The 17023-nt window shown below is 38.1% G+C and overlaps 1 protein-coding gene across 6 annotated transcripts in view; it reads left to right on the forward strand.

Annotated features, from left to right (window-relative positions):
- The window catches only part of USP40 (ubiquitin specific peptidase 40), a 78911-nt gene that overhangs the window by 24248 nt on the left and 37640 nt on the right, over window positions 1-17023 (forward strand). For all 6 annotated transcript variants that reach the window (XM_081813352.1, XM_081813357.1, XM_081813356.1 and 3 more), the window contains 5 exons: window positions 425-532; window positions 8230-8530; window positions 11815-11896; window positions 13431-13602; window positions 16212-16296. In XM_081813352.1, the coding sequence (XP_081669478.1) occupies window positions 425-532; window positions 8230-8530; window positions 11815-11896; window positions 13431-13602; window positions 16212-16296 (748 nt within the window). The remainder of the gene's footprint in view (window positions 1-424; window positions 533-8229; window positions 8531-11814; window positions 11897-13430; window positions 13603-16211; window positions 16297-17023) is intronic.

Raw genomic sequence — 17023 nt, forward strand, 5'->3', positions numbered from 1 at the left:
AGCGTCCAACTCTTCATTTTGTCTCAGGCCATGATCTTAGGGTTGTGAGATGGAGCTCCACATCGGTCTCTGCCTTTAGCAGGGAGTCTGCTTAGGATTCTCTCTCTGCCTCTGCCCCTCCTCCCACTCATGTGTGCGCATGCTCTCTCTCTCTCTTTCTCAAAAAAAAATAAGTAAATTGTTAAAAATAAATAAATAAACGTTTAAGCTTTGGTGCAGGAAAGCACAATTCAAGTTTTCTACGCTGAGACTTAATCTACTTTTTAAAAAAATTTTTTATTTTGAAACAATTATGGTTAATCCACTTAAATGTTCGCTGTCTTAGGCCCATTTAATTAGATTTAATCCTGTTGGTCCCTTTGAACTCATAAATGTTTCAGTTAAATCTCATCACATTTTCTTAAATGATTGTTTCTTTCAAAAGGAGGAGAATAATGTAATTCCTGTTGATCACCTGGGCCAGAAACTCTTGAAAAAGATAGGAACGTCTTGGAACAAGAAGTACAAAAAACAGTATGGACCACTGCGAAAGGTAATACATGACATCCATATAGGAGGTCCTGTGCCAGGAAATTTTATTATGATCCCTTTGCAATGAAAATTTAGGTGAAAATAAAATCAGTATTTTTATTTAATGGTTAAAGTTCAATTAAGTTACTTATTAAATGTTATTAAGTAATTTATCATAGAATCAAGAAGTAGAAAAAGAAGAGGGGAAAGGCTTGTAATACAACAGCAAAAAATGTCATGAAGTTCATACCATAAAGCTCATCATTTTACTTACAGAAATGTTTTAAGGCGTTCCCGCAGTTTTCCCTTGATCTTTCTTTTACACATAATCCTGTTAAATTTGGTGATCAGGTTTCCTGGGCTGTGAGATTAGATGCAAAAACTGAACACAGGTCAGACAACTTGACTGAAAACAAACACAGCAACACTTAGTAAATATTTTTATTTACTTATAGAAGCAAGGAGCTTACACACTTCAGTAAGTATTTAAGTGCATCTTTTAATTAGACCACACTTCAGAAATGAATGTTGGCTTAATGACTCTGAGTCCATAGCATAAGTTTTAAGGTTTTCATTTAAAATGATTGGGTCACTGTCTCAGTATTTTACTCTTAAGCGTGATATTAGCTGTGCAGGTTTTTTAAAAATATAAATAGCCTTTATAAGTTTGAGAGAGTTAGCTTTTTTTAATTGCTGACTGATAGTTTCATCTTCAATAGAGGTTGGATTTTATCAAATGCTGACTGTTTTTATACCCTTTATTCTGTTAATGTGGTGAATTCCATTGACCTTTTTAATGTTGAGCAACTCATATTTCTGAGATAAATCCCACTTGGTCATGAAATTTTAATGTATTGCTACATTCATTTGGCCTGTATTTAGGATTTTTGTTTCTACATTTGCCAGAGATACTAGTCTTTGGTTTTCTTTTTTTGTAATGTCTTTGTCAGATTTTAGTGTCAGGGTTATATAGGACTCAGAAGTCGGGAAACACTCCTTTATATTCTTGGAACGAATTCTCTAAGACTGATTTTTTTTTTCTTAAATGTTTGGTGAAGCTACTGAGACCTGAAAATTTTTTTATTTTATTTTAATTCCAGTGTAGTTAACATACAGTGTTCTATTAGTTTCAGTTGTACAACATAGGGACTCAACAGTTCCATAGGTTACTCAGTATTCATTGTGATAAGTATCCTCTTCATCCCCTTCATCTGTTTCCCCTGTCCCCCTACCCACCTCCCCTCTGGTGACCATTAGTTTGTTCTCTCTAGTTAAGAGTCTATTTCTTGGTTTGTCTCTTTTTTTTTCCTTCGTTTGTTTTGTTTCTTAAGTTCCACATATGAGTGAAATCATGGTATTTGTCTTTATCTGAGTGGCTTATCTCTCTTACCATAATACACAGCAGCTCCATCCATATTGTTGCAAATGGCAAGATTTCATTTTTTTTTAATGGCTGAGTGATATCCATTGTATGTAAATACCATATCTTGATCCATTCATCTGTTGACGGACGCTTGGGCTGCTTCCATATCTTGGCTATTGTAAATAATGCTGCAATAAACACAGGGGTGCATGCATCCCTTCAAATTAGTGTTTTTGTGTTCTTTGGGTAAATACAGTAGTGTGATTACTGGATCGTAGGGTAGTTCTGTTTTTAACTTTTTGAGGACCCTCCATACTGTTTTCCACAGTGGCTGCACCAGTGTGCATTCCCACCAACAGTGCACCAGGGTGCCTTTTCCTCCACGTCCTTGCCAACACCTGTTGTTTCTTTGTGGTTTTTATTTTAGCCATTCTGACAGGTGTGAGGTGATATCTCATTGTAGTTTTGATTTGCATTTCCCTGGTGATGAGTGATTTTGAGCATCTTTTCATGTCTCTTGGCCATCTGGATGTCTTCTTTAGGGAAATGTCTGTTCATGTCTTCTGTCCATGTTATAATTGGATTGTTTGATTTTTTTGGTGTTTCATTATATAGTTCTTTGTATGTTTTAGATACTAAACCTTTATTGGGTATGTCATTTGCAAATATCTTCTCCTATTCAGTAGGTTGTCTTTTATTTTTGTTGGTTGTTTCCTTTGCTGTGCAGAAGCTTTTTATTTTGAGGTAGTCCCAATAGCTTATTTTTGCTTGTTTCCCTTGCCTTAGGAGACCTATCTAGAAGGATGTTGCTACGATCAGTGTCAGAGAAATTACGGTGCTTGTGCTCTCTTCTAGGATTTTTATGATTTCAGGTCTCACAATTAGGTCCTTAATCCATTTTGAGTTTATTTTTGTGTGTGGTGTAAGAAAGCGATCCAGTTTCATTCTTTTGTATGTCACTGTCCAGTTTTCCCAGCACTTATTTGTTGAAGAGGCTGTCTTTCTCCCATTGCATATTCTTGCCTCCTTTGTCGAAAATTAGTTGACCATGTAATTGTGGGTTTATTTCTAGGCTTTCTGTTCTGTTGAGACCTGAAATTTTTTTTGGAGTGAGGTTTTTTAATTATAGTTTAAATTTCTTTGATTATAGTGTTATTTAGATTTTCTGTTCTTGCATTATTTTGGAAAATTGTGTTTTTTAAGGATTTTGTTCTTTTATCTATGATGTCAGATTTATTGGCATAAAGTTATTCACAGTATCCCGTATTCTCTGTAGTGTCTGCAGTACCTGAAGTTATTTCTTCTTTTTCATTCCTAATATTAGTAATTTGTAATTTTTCACCTTTTTTTCATCAGTCTTGCTTGGGGTCTATCAAGTTTATTAAACTTTTTAAAAAACAAACTTTTGCTTCTGTTGATTTTCTCTCTTGCTCATCTGTTTTCTATCATTGATTTCTGCTCGTTTTTAATTATTTCCTTCCTTTTTCTTCTGGGATCTAATTTGATCAACTTTTTTCTAGCTTGGTATCTCAGTTGTTTTTAAACCTTCCTTTTAATACAAGCTTTTAAAGCTATAAATTTCCTTGTAAGGACTAATTTAGCTGCAGACAAGTCTGACATGTTTTCATTATCATTCCATTCAAAATATTTTGTAATTTCCCTCATGATTTTTTTTGGAACTGTGTTGCTTAATTTCCAAATATTTGGGGATTTCTTTTTATTTTTTTGTTTTATCTATAAGTTGATTTCTAGTTAATTCCATTGTACTCTGAGAACATGCTCTCCATGATTTTAGTTCTTTTGAATTTATTGAGACTTGTTTCACACTTCAGAATATGGTCTGTGTTGCTGAAAATTCTGTATTCACCAGAAAAGTTATTTTTTGCAGTTGTTGGGTATATTGTTTTATAAATGTCAACTATGTCAAATTGGTTAATAGCATTTGTGTTTCTTTTCTGTCTTTACTAATTTTTCTCTTTTGCTTTTATCAGTTACTAAGGGAGTAGTTTAAATCTCCAACTGTAATCGAGAATTCGTCCTTTCCCCCTTTTACTTTGGACAGTTTTATTTCATGTACCCTGAATTGATAGTATTAGATGCATACACCTTTTGGATTTTTATGGCATCCTGATGTACACTGCCCTTCCTTTATCTCTGCTAGTATTCCTTGCCTTAAAATATATCTTGTCTGATATTAATGTAACCCTGCAAGCTTTTTTATACAAGTGTGTCTCTTGCAAACAGTATGAAGTTGGTTCTTATTTATTTTGGACAGTTGTGATTTTTAAGTAATGTATTTTTCTATTTAAAGTAAAATTTGTTGGGGTGCCTGGGTGGCTCAGCTGGTGAAGTGTCTGCCTTCAGCTCAGGTCATGATCTCAGGGTCCTGGGATCGAGTCCCACGTCGGGCTCCTTGCTCAGCGGGGAGTCTGCTTCTTTGTCCCTCCCCTGGTTTGTGCTCTCTCTCTCTCACTCTCTCTCTGTCTAAATAAATAAATAAAATCTTTTTTAAAAAATAGTTTGTTAGCATAAAGTTGTTTGAAATATCACCATATTATCCTTATGAAGTCCATAAGAGCAGATGTTATGTTCCCTGTTTCATTTCTGATATTGATCATTTGTGCGTTTTAGCTTTCTTTTTCATCAGTCTTGCCTAGGGGTTTATCACATCTGTTAAACTCTTCAAAAAAGCAGCTATGTATTTGTTGATTCTTCTCTACTTTTCTCTGTTCATCTGTTTCCTATCAGATGATTGATAGTTTCTTTTAATTAGAATGTTTAGTCCATTTGGTTTTAATGCAGTAATTAATATGGTTGAGTTTGAATTTACCATCAAGGTATTTGTTTTTTATTTGCCTCCTCTGTTTTTTGCTCCTTCATTCTTCCTCACCCTTTAGGTTAATCAAGTGATTTTTAGTCTTTCATCTTTATCTCCTCTGTTGGCTAATATATTGCAATATTTCTTTAATATTTTTATTCTAGGGATTATAGTGTACATAAATCAACATTACCAACTACGGATTAATAGTATACCATTTCCTGAACAGTGTAAGATGCTCGTAGTGGTATAACTGCGTTTCCCCACTCCCATCCTATCTGCTGTTGCCTTTTATTGAACCATGACATGTAAATTCTACTCTGTGTTACTTATTTTTATTAATATTATTTCTGCTTTAAACACTTAGGCAACTTTTAAAGAAATTAATGGAAAAATAGTGTTTTATATTTATCCATTCTGGTGTTCATTGCTGCTTTTCACACATTCAGCTGTGCATCTAGTATAATTTCAATTTTGATTGAAATCTTTATTTTGTCTTCAGTTTTTATAAAGGATATTTTTGCTGGATATAAAATTCTAGTTTAATAGTTTTTATTTTTTCCTTTCAGCAACTTAAAAGATGTCGTTCCATTATGTCTTGGCTTCCATTATTTTGGCTCAGAAGGCTAGTGTCACTTGAACATAATGTGTCTTTTTCTCTGCCTGCTTTTAAGATTTTTTCTTTTTTTGTTTTCTAGCTTCTTAACAATAATGTGTCCCAGTGTGGTACTCTTTGTGTTTATTTGCTTTGTATTAAGTTTTTTATATGTATAGCTTGAAGTCTTTCTTTAATTTTGACCATTATACTTTCAATTTGGTTGTCTGCCCCATTATTTCTTTCTTCTCCTTCTAGGACTACAGTTACATAGAAATTAGACCATTCAGGATTTCCTCACAGATCTTAAAGAACTGAGGTTTTCTTCTTTTTCTTATTTTTACCTCTCCTTCAACATGGATAATTTACATTGTTCCATCTTCAAGTTCATTGTTTTTTTCTTTGGCTATATCCAGTCTTCCTTCCATTAAGCCCAGCTTAGTGAACTTTTTATTTAGATATTGTAGTTTCCAGCTTTAGAATTTCCACTTAGCTCTGATTGAGAGTATCCGTTTCTCTGCTGAAATTCCCTATCTGAACCCACTCTGTTCATCCTTTCCTATAAATTTTTGAAGATCTAATTGGCTTTATTAAGTCATATAAATTAAATATTTTTAATAGCTATTTACTATCATAATATCTGGATTATTTCTGGGGCTCTTTCTATTAACTTTTATTTCCCTTATAAATTGACTGTGTCCTCTCTTGATTATGAATCACACTGTCCTGTTTGTGTGTCATTTAATCTTATATTGCCTACCAGACATTGTGGATTATATCATTGTTCTTTAAAGAGTTTTGCATTATGCTCTAACAGGCTGCTAAACCTCCTTGATCCTATGGAAGCTTCATTTTAGGCTTTGTAGCGTGGGTCTGTCATAGTTTTGGTCTTAGTCCTGGGGGAATACATGGTCCTTCCTCTTAAGGCAGAGGTTAGAAAATGGTGGCCTGGGGGCAGAATATGGCCTGCTGCCTGTTTTTGTACAGCCCTGAGCTAAGAACTATCTTTACATTTTTAAATGGTTATTTTTTTTTTAAGTTATAATAGGTACTTACATAACGTGCTCTAGTTTGCCTCTTAAGCTCACAAAGCCTAAAATAGTTACTATCTGGCCCTTTACAAGCTTACCAGCCCTTGGCCTAAGGCATGGCCCTTCTAGGATTTCAACAGAAAGCCTCAGATGTTTGTCATATGCCTCTGTCTTGTAAGAACTTCAATTCCCTGTTCTTTCTACCCAGAAGTCTCTGCTAAAATCTCTGTTCAAATCGTGAATCTATCAGCTGTTGCTTTCTGTGGGGTTTCTTGCGTCTTGGGCTGTCCATGTACCAATCAGGAGTCAGTCAGGATTTGAGGGGGATTTGGTATAGATTCGGGGCTCCTTAATGCAACTCCTTCTCTTTCGCTTTCCAGCCCCTCTGGCATTTTCAAATTCTGTTTCCTCAGCTCAGTAAGACTCCTGTCCTGGGCGCCTGGGTGGCTCAGTTGGTTAAGCGACTGCCTTCGGCTCAGGTCATGGTCCCGGGGTCCTGGGATCGAGTCCCGCATCAGGCTCCCTGCTCTGCGGGGAGCCTGCTTCTCCCTCTCCCACTCCCCCTGCTTGTGTTCCCTCTCTCGCTGTATCTCTCTCTGTCAAATAAATAAATAAAATATTAAAAAAAAAAAAAAACTCCTGTCCTTTGCTTGAACTCTCCCACCCTGCGCCGCCATAAAGTGGGAACCAGTGGCTTCATGTAAAACTCACCTAGTTTGCGTCCCTCTTGAAGAATTATGTCCCCTGTGCTTAAGCCTGTTTCTGGTTATTCTCCAAATACTTGTTTTCATTTTTTTGTCGAGAGTTTATCATTTCTTATCAGAAAAGTTAGTCCAGTAAAAGTTCTCTACCATTACTGGAACCAGACTCTGCTGAAGTTTGAGGCTGAAAAGAATTAATCCTCACTTCTCAAACAAAGGGAAAAAATGGCTACTCTCTGATTATCGTTATTTGATTGTACCTAAACAAATTAGCTGCAACACTGTTTTACTATCTTTTATACACAGTATTAACAGTATTGTCTTTGCGTCATAGACCTATTTCCTTTTGTTTGTGATAAAAGAGTACTTTGATTAGAGGATTGGCACTGCTGCACATTATTCCCGTCCAAGTGGAAAATGAGAAAGTCACCTTTCCGTATTGATTAATGGGCTAAGCAGACGTTGCATATGCCTCCCAAGTGATTTTCTGTATAAAGTAAGTTTGTGCTGAGAGAAGAGGAGATGCAAGGCCACACAGCAATCAGGGAGTGAGAGGAGAAAAAGAGTAGAGATGGAAAGGGGGGATGGGCAGTGAGGAAAAATGCTTTTTTCTTCTTAATCCTTCAGTTAGAACTTGAGAAATAGTCTTTGGGATTAAGACATAAGCTTTCCGTGCTTTGATTTCCTGAGCTAACCTGTCAGTTCCCTGGACAGACAACATTCGGTTTAGTTAATGTTACGTGACAATGTAGGCTTATAATTATGACTTTATTCCATCAGAGTTTGTATGAGTTACTAGTTTGAAAATTCTCTTCTGTGGTGCTTTACTGTGTGATTGCCTTTGTTTGTGCTTTGTTTGTTTAGATTGCTTTAAACATCTCAGAAGTGTTTGTTCTACCTAATCTGTTTTAGTAAAGTTCTTTTTTCAAAAATGGTGTTACCGAGGTAGAATTAACATATTTTTCAGATTGCAGCGTGGCAGCTTTGTCCCTTGATGTGACTGTTAGACTGTTTAACAGAGAGCACTCTGATTTTTATTTAATGTTCTACCATGACCCAAATGGATTTTTTTTTCCTCCTAGCTGGCTAGGGCAAAAATAAAGGTGAAGTTCAAATATCTAGTCGCAGAAAGGAAGATGTAGATTTTTTTATTGTGTCCAATTAAAAAAATTTTTTTATTAACCTAGTATTTGTTTTTTGTCTCTGTATAGTTCTTACAGCTTCATTCCCAGGTATTTCTACTCAGTTCAGATGAAAGTACAGTTAGTCTATTGAAGAACGGTTCTCTCCAGGCTGAGTCTGATTTCCAAAGGAATGATCAACATATTTTCAAGACACTTACTTCAGAATCCCCAGGATTAAATGATAGAACCTCCTGTCCCCACTGGTTTGACATAAATGATTCCAAAGTCCAACCAATCAAGGAAAAAGATATTGAACGGCAGTTTCAGGGTAAAGAAAGTGCCTACATGTTGTTTTATCGGAAATACCAGTTGCAGAGACCCCCAGAAGGTATGGAAAGAGAAATATTCCTATTTGTTCAAGTTGATGATGTCAGAAGATAAATATTGAATGCTATTTGAATTTTTACCCTTTTAAAAGAAAGTATATTCTTGGAACATTTTTAAATATTTTCAGGCTAACAGTAAGAAATACATTATGCCTGGGTGGCTCAGTTGTTAAGCATCTGCCTTCGGCTCAGGTCATGATCCCAGGGTCCTGGGATCAAGCCCCACATCGGGCTCCCTGCTCGGCGGGAAGCCTGCTTCTCCTTCTCCCACTCCCCCTGCTTGTGTTCCCTCTCTCGCTGTGTCTCTGTCTGTCAAATAAATAAATAAAATCTTTAAAAAAAAAAAAATACGTTATGCCAAAAGAAATCCAACAATCTATCATTTTATATTTCTATTTTATTTTTTCTCCTTCTAATGATATAAGGCCATAGTTAGTGTTTCAGGTTTGGTTTTTCTTGGATTGCATAATGGTTTCTTGTGTGGACCAACCTGCGTACGATTGCCCTATGCTTAGGCTTGGCTCTGTCATTTGGCCATGTGTTTGTCGCCTTTGAGTTGTAAGTGGCCTTGGTTTTGTTTTCATGTGTGCCCTTTTATTGCCCTCTTTTTTTCTTTCCCTCAAGGTAATTAATGTGTTTTATGAGCAGCTGAAGTATCTTCAAAGCGTTCTTTGTTAAACCTTCTAAGACAGCTCGTACCAGGCTGGCTAAACACTGAGACCCACAATGATAAATTTATTAATTGAGATCACTAACATGAATCAGTATGTAAGACTTTGGTCGCTTCCCAAAGTCTACTCAAAAGTAAAAAATCCTAACCAGGAAAGTTCCTTAGATAGAGGCGTATCTGTAGTGACAAATGAGGACACTGTTCTCAGAAAATGAGAATAGTAATCATTTTTAAAAGTATAAGAAAAAAGAAGTTACTAATTTGCATGTGAGTCAAAGGAAATTAACTTTCTGGTTCTAAAACAATTACATAATTATTCTGTTTAACCAGAAATTCTAGGCTTTATTTTTCTGACGGGGGAAAAATGTAGTCATGGCTCTGATAAAAATATTCTGAAGCAGAATTCACAGTTATAGAAATATATATTAACAAAAAAAGAATATGTTCAGATGGGGTATTGTCTTTTTCCCTGAATTGGATTTTAGTACGCGCATGTTTTGACTGTGTACTGAATGGTAGTTTTCCATTTAGCTTAGGAATTGAATAAAGGTCTGGCGAAAATCTTGATGGACTTTTTGTGGGGATAAAGGGACGGAACTTGGCAAAATGATTCTAAAATCCATCTAGAGAGGTAAACGTTCATGAAAACTGAAGAAGGGCCTGCCAAAGGGAATTGACTCTATCAGTAAAACCTCTTTGTAGAGCTTCAGCCATTCAGACAGTGCTGTGCTCATGCAGAGAGGTGGACACATCACTGGATGGAGGAGAGCCAGCCCAGAAGTCCACCCAAGTATTTTTAAAATTTTAGGGGCGCCTGGGTGGCTCAGTTGTTAAGTGTCTGCCTTCGGCTCAGGTCATGATCTCAGGGTCCTGGGATCGAGCCCCGCATTGGGCTCCCTGCTCAGTGGGAAGCCTGCTTCTCCCTCTCCCACTCCCCCTGCTTGTGTTCCCTCTCTAGCTGTCTCTCTCTCTGTGTCAAATAAATAAATAAAATCTTTAAAAAAAAAAAAAAAAAGGTTTTAATCCATGGTAAGGTGATTTTTCAGATAAACGGGAGGAGAGTGAATTACTCAAGAAATAGAGCGGGAAGTTGGTTAGCAGCCAGTCCCTTGAATTAGCAGTCAGTGTGGTCAAGTGACTGTAATCATCACTTGAATGAAATTTGAGTTCCTTTAATGTTTATGTTAAAAAGGAACCTTAAAATGTATAAAATATATATTTCTGATATAAAGGTAGGGGAGACTTTTCTAAGCTTAAAAACAAAGAAAGAAAAGTTAAGGAAAAGTGTTACAAACCTTAAACAATATAAAAGGCAAATGACAAGCCTAGTGGGAAACAGCTAAATATATGACAAGTTTATTTCCCATCTGCAGAGTGCTTTTACGGATATTTCATTGTGCTTAGTAGAAAATTGGGAAAAGGATATAAATAAGCAATGTACAAAAGAAGAAATAGGAACAACCAATAAACTGGAAAAAAAAAAAATGAGGGGCGCCTGGATGGCTCAGTCTGAGTAAGTGTCTGCATTTGGCTTAGGTCATGATCCCAGGGTTCTGGGATCAAGCCCTGAGGCAGGCTCCCTCCTCAGCGGGGAGTCTGCTTGTCCCTCTTTCTCTGCCCCTTCCACCTGCTTACGTTCTCTCTCTCTCAAAAAAAAAAAAAAATCTTTATTAAAGAAAAAAAATCATAATCAAAAAATAGGAATTGAAACAGCAATGAGATATGCCACTTTTTCCTACCAAGTTAAATGTTTTTGTTAATCTTGTTCTTGACAGTTGGCACTTCCTCTACAGCTGGTAGGTATATAAAGTCCTATAACCAGTTTGGTTATATGTATTTAAAAACCTTAAACTGGTAATTCTACTTCTGCAAATCTGTCTTGAAATAATCAGAGCTGTGTATAAATATTCATGTTCAAAGATGTTTGTTACTCCCATTATTTTATAATAATGACTAGAAATACCTATCAGAAAAAGATTGGTTAGTTTAATTATGCTATTTATAGAATGAACTAGTATGCAATCATTTAAAACTTTGGAGAAATACAAATATGAAGTGAAAAAGCGCGTTACAGATTTATTAAATACAATCCCAGTCGCTTTAAGTAAGTGTGTGCGTGGGTGTGTGTATGTGCATGTACGTGCGTGTGTGTGGGTAAATGTACGCATACAGACACGTTGTGTAGGTACAGAAGAAAGACCAGAAATACATGTAACACGTTTTAGCAGTATCTCTTGGGAATGGGATTATAGGTAATAGCTTTTATATCCTTTTATATATTCTATATAAAAGATATAGAATATCTTTTATATTCTAGAATTTTTATGGTGGCAATTACTACATTTGTTATCAGGAAGAAAATAGTGGGTGTTCTTTTTAAAAAGTATATTTAAAGAGAACTGAAGAAACGGAATCCTTCTAGCGTGGCATAAAGAACTGTTTATCTTCCATTTGTTCTAATGTTTTCATATTTCAGATGGGAAAACTGAGATCCACAGGAAGTTAGCATTCACAAAGATAGTTAGAGGCTTCCTAGCTCCCAGCACATACTTTCCAGATCCCCAGCAGCCAGATTCCATTTCGTCAGCCCAAGTTAATGAAGCGTTCTGTTCACAGCTCGAGCTAATCCAAGATACGGGGTTCCATGTCATTTGCTGAATGAAATGGACGCAGCCAACATTGAACTGCAAACAAAAAGGTAATTTTAACTTACTTTTAGAGTTTGAATGGTTTTTTTCTGGAGAACAAGGATCTCATTTAGGTCTTAAGTCTTCAGTCAGGAAAATTAAAAAGGAAAAAAAAACAACTAATCAATGCCTGTGTCTGTGTAGCTGCTGAATTTTTATAGGCAGAGTATCTTACTTTGAAATGATCCTTATCTGTGAGAGTGAATGAAACAATGTCACATAAATGGCCACTGCTGAGTAGGGATGAAGCCTCAGAAGCCTGGAGAAATCAGTGAACACCTAGGACGTTAAGTGAATTGTATCCTAGACCGTCAGGTGATTCCCGAGGTGCAGAGAGAGCCTGGGTGAAAGTCACCCCTCGTAAGTTAAGTCGTCTTGGGGACCCGGCCCATAGTGATAGAAGACCAGAGGTGGGCAAGAGGAAAGAATGTGGATTCTGCAAACTGCCAGGCTTCGTGTCAGTCTGGGCAGAAACCTGTAATAGGTTATCACAGGCATGGTTTGTGAGGAGTTGCTCATCTCATCTTCTCTTTTGAGGTCTCACCTTGGACCCCGAGGAACTGTATCTTTATTTGCTCTCTGCCAGGGTCAGTGGGGTATTGGGTTAGGGAAGTGGATGTTCTCGTGGCCTCCTTGTGGACCCACGTGGCTTCCTTGTGGACCCACGTGGCTGGTTGATTATGTAGCCAGGATGTGTTCAACATTTTTATCATTGGCTCAAAACTGGGGGAAAAAAGGAGCAGGTAGATTGAATGGCAAACCACTATCAAAGGAAATCAAGACACTAAAAATATAAAAACTAGGATAAAATATCTTAAACAGGCCAAACCTCGTGAGTGGGTGCGGACTAGCAGTGGGTGTTCACAGCCACAACCAAAGGGGTTTCGCCAGCCAGCACTAAGCTTTTTAATGCGGCCATCGGAAAAGCTAGCGCTGTCTCTGACCACATGAATAGAATTGTGTCGGGAGTATCCGAGCAGTGACCGTGGCCTCATCCAGCTCTCCCGGGGCCACACTGCCTCGAGCGGAATGCCGGGCAGCAGCTCCAGGGCAGCCGAGCGGATTCAGAGACGAGCCGCCAGCTCTGGGCCGCCGCTGAGGATGTTCGACCTGGGGAGAGTAGACTGGAGGATCGTGAGACCCACTTTAAATACTCTACAGGAGAGTCAGGGGGCTCTGGTGGAGGTAAGGAGGAACTAGAAGTTTGTGAATTTGGCACTTACCACAATTACAGGAGGAAAGGTTTCTAGCATATTTATAACTATATTCCCATTGTTGGAAGATTTTGAGTTTCGATCCTTAGAGAAATGTTGCATGGTGTATATTAAAATTCATTTTCCTTGGAATTCGTGGTGGCAGAGCTGAAATTTTGCTATTCATTGAGAAACTAAAATGAAAATTTTGGAGCATGGAAGAAAAGGACATTAGTAATAATTACTTAGGTAGAATAGATTATTTATATTGTAAATCAAGTATTTTTGGTTTGGGATGAAACCGTGTGTTACAAAAACAGAGCATTTATGTATTTTTTATGCCTCTTTAAAGGGCAGAATGGGATTCTACAAACAATAATTTTGAGTTGCATCTCCACCTGGGCCCTCATTATCATTTCTTCAATGGGGCTCTGCACCCAATCGTCTCTCAAGCAGAAAGTGTGTGGGATTTAACCTTTGATAAAAGAAAAACTTTAGGAGATCTTCGACAGTCAATATTTCAGGTAATTTAGCCTTGCTTCCTCTTAATTTAGACATTAAGGTCCATCTCCGGCTGGATTCTCCTTTTCAGAAATCCTGTTTAGGATTCAACTATTTATTTTTCAAAGCACTTAAGAAAATCCTCCATCTCCCACTCCTGAGGGTTGACCCACATGTTCTCTCCTCACTTGTACGTCTTTTAGAGAGGCTCTTCTGCACAAGTGGGACCCGCACTGTCCTGCCAGCAGGCTTTCGGGGGGGATTCAAGGCTGGTACATGTATTTTGGGGAGAGAAAAAGTATAAGGCTGTTTCTTTTTTGGAAAGTAAAAGAAAATTATTTTTTGGAAGCAGTAAAAAGATAAGCGTGTTGCTGGAGCACCTGGCTGGCTCAGTTGGTAAAGTGTCTGCCCTCTCAGGTCATGATCCCAGGGTCTTAGGATCAGGCCCCAGGTCTGGCTCCCAGCTCAGTGGGGAGTCTGCTTCTCCCTCTGCCCCTCCACTCATGCACGATCTCCCCCTCTCTCTCAAATAAATAAAATCTTAAAAAAATAAGTAAATAAGCATGTTGCCTAAAAACAAGAACTAAACAAACAAGCAACTAACGTTTCTCCCTTTCCGAAGTATAGGATAGCATTTATTACTAAAATTTTTCAGGGGATGAAAATACCTTCTGTTGTGCAGTAAAAACAAGCATTGTTGTAAATCCTTACATCCAAGTAATCGACCCAAGTGTGTTTTCATATAAATTATGTCCTTTGGTTCTTTAATCTCAGGGTAACCTAAAGGCAAGCTAATCCCATTTTAAAGGTGAAAAACTTGTAATTTAGAGATCTAGTGGCTTGCAGTCAGACTTCTGGTTGTGGTAGAACTAGGCCTCAGCCCTGGTCTCCTTACTCTTTCCGTCCTTTTTGATCATACTTCCTCACCTCTCACTACTTCCTGATCAAGGAAAAGGAAAATAGAAAATGTAGGCTTTGGGGCACCTGAGTGGCTCAGTCAGTTAAGCATCTGACTCTTGATTTCAGCTCAGGTCATGATCTCAGGGTTGTGAGATTGAGCCCTGAGTCGGGCTCCGCACTTAACAGGGAGTCAGCTTGAGATTCTCTCTCTCTCTCCCTCTGCCCCTCCCCCTAGCATGTGCACGTTCACTCGTGCTCTCTCTCTCTCTAAAATAAATAAATCTTAAAAAAAAAAAAAGAAAATGTAGGCTTTTATTTTTTGCAGAAATAAATGAATTTTCTGGCAAACTCATCAATCCCCAAAATTATTAGCTTTCTTTTTTTCTATTTTTCTCTTGTACAAAGCAAAGCAAGCCAGTTTCTTTGTTAACCTTAGTTGATTTGAATGATACTTCAGTTTTGGATTAGTATCAGGATTTCTAAAATTTCCTCATGTTTCCAAATTTTTTTTTTTTTAAAGATTTTATTTATTTATTCATGAGAGACAGAGAGAGAGAGAGGCAGAGGGAGAAGCAGGCTCCCAAGGAGCAGGGAGCCCGATGTGGGACTCGATCCCAGGACCCTGGGATCATGACCTGAGCCGAAGGCAGATGCTTAACCATCTGAGCCACCCAGGCGCCCCATGTTTCCAAATTTTTGCATTAAAAATTCATCCCTGAGCCAGTCCCGCAGTGTTGGTGTAAGTGGACGTGGGGAGCTGACCCTGTCTAGGGGGGCCTTTCATATGGAACAGACCTGTTCACTTTCATAGGTTTTAGATTCGCTCCAGTTTGCTTTCTGGTGTTTGAAGTGCACATCTCTGTTATCTTAGAAGTAAGCCCCTGGCGGGAGGCTACAAGAATAGTGCAGTTAACTAATCAAGTGTAAAGAGGAAATTTTTTTTTTTTAAGATTTTATTTATTTATTTGAGAGAGAAGGAGCGCATGAGCCGGGGCAAGGGCAGAGAGGGAAGCAGGCTCCCTACTGAGCAGGGAGCCCCATGTGGGGCTCGATCCCAGGACCCTGAGATCATGACCTGAGCAGAAGGCAGACACTTAACCAACTGAGCCACCCAGGTGCCCCAGGAAATGTCTTTTTAAGAGAACTACCTTGTGCTATTGTGGAGAGAGGCGAAATAGGACTGACTTTATGGGTGATATTATTCTGGTGAGATGACCAGTCCCCCCAGAGTCTTGGATCTAGAAACTTAAAAAAACAAATCCATGGTCCCATAGAAACTGGTAATGCCACTTTTTGAATTTATGGTGCAAAACTTCCTTTCAGATTATTGAGAATTTTAATGTGTGCTAGAGTCCATGCTGCTTTTCCCTGAATGGTACTAATTAAACAAATGATTTTTGCTCTTTTGGACAAAGATTTCTGGGCTGGCATGTTGATCAGTTTGCCTTCTGATAAAAGTGGTCTTCCCATAAATTAAGTACAGTTGTTCATGGTGTATGCCAGCATTCTCCAGTCATTAATGGATGAGGTTGACCATCTTTGGATTTGGCTAATTTAGCAACGAATGATGTCTTCTTGCCACACTTTTGGTGTTGGGTGGGATGGGCATACTCGTTTGCTAGCTTCCCGTATCATCTAAACATATGAGAAATAGTTCGGTGGTGTTCTTTTACCTGGAAATGTGATACTTATGTTACTTCTCATTGTTCTCTTTTCCATTAATATTCTGTAGCTGTTAGATTTTTGGGAAGGAGATATGATTCTTAGTGTGGCAAAGTTTGTACCAGCAGGACTTCATGTTTACCAGATGCTTGATGGTAAGATAAAAATTAAAACACTGTGACTCATTTCCTATATTTGTATTTTGTGGGGTTCATTTCCTATATTTGTACTTTGTGGATTTTCTGCTCTTAGCCAGTCTTTCCCACTACCTACTACTTTCTTACCTAGGCTGTCATCACATGGTCGGTTTTCAAACAAATAATTTATCTGATTTCTGTGATGTGTGAATTTTGCGAACACAGAAATATTTTCTTTTTTTTTGAAATTAAAGCTACCTCTCCACGAAAACAATTTTTTAAAAGGCTGTGGGGGCACCTGGGTGGCGCTGTTGGTTAAGCATCCAACTCTTGGTTTTGGCTCGGGTCATAATCTCGGGATCGCGAAATTGAGCCCCATGTCAGGCTCCAAGCTCAACAAGGAGTCTGCTTAAGACTCTCTCTCCCCCTCCCTCTGCCCCTGCCCCTCTTCTCTCTCTTTCTCTCTCAAACAAATAAATCTTCAAAAAAAATTTTTTTTAATTTTTAAAATTTTTTTTATTATTAACATATAATGTATTATTTGTTTCAGGGGTACAGGACTGTGATTCATCACTCTTACACAACACACAGCTCACCCCAGCACATACCCTCCCCAATGTCCATCACCCAACCACCCCATCCCTCCCACCCCCCTCCCCTCCAGCAACCCTCAGTTTGTTTCCTGAGATTAAGAGTCTCTTATGGGGCGCCTGGGTGGCTCAGTTGGTTAAGTGACTGCCTTCGG

The sequence above is a fragment of the Leptonychotes weddellii genome, chromosome 3 (genome assembly GCF_054177405.1).
Source record: "Leptonychotes weddellii isolate Sample4059 chromosome 3, ASM5417740v2, whole genome shotgun sequence".
In the NCBI taxonomy this organism is placed as follows: domain Eukaryota; kingdom Metazoa; phylum Chordata; class Mammalia; order Carnivora; family Phocidae; genus Leptonychotes; species Leptonychotes weddellii.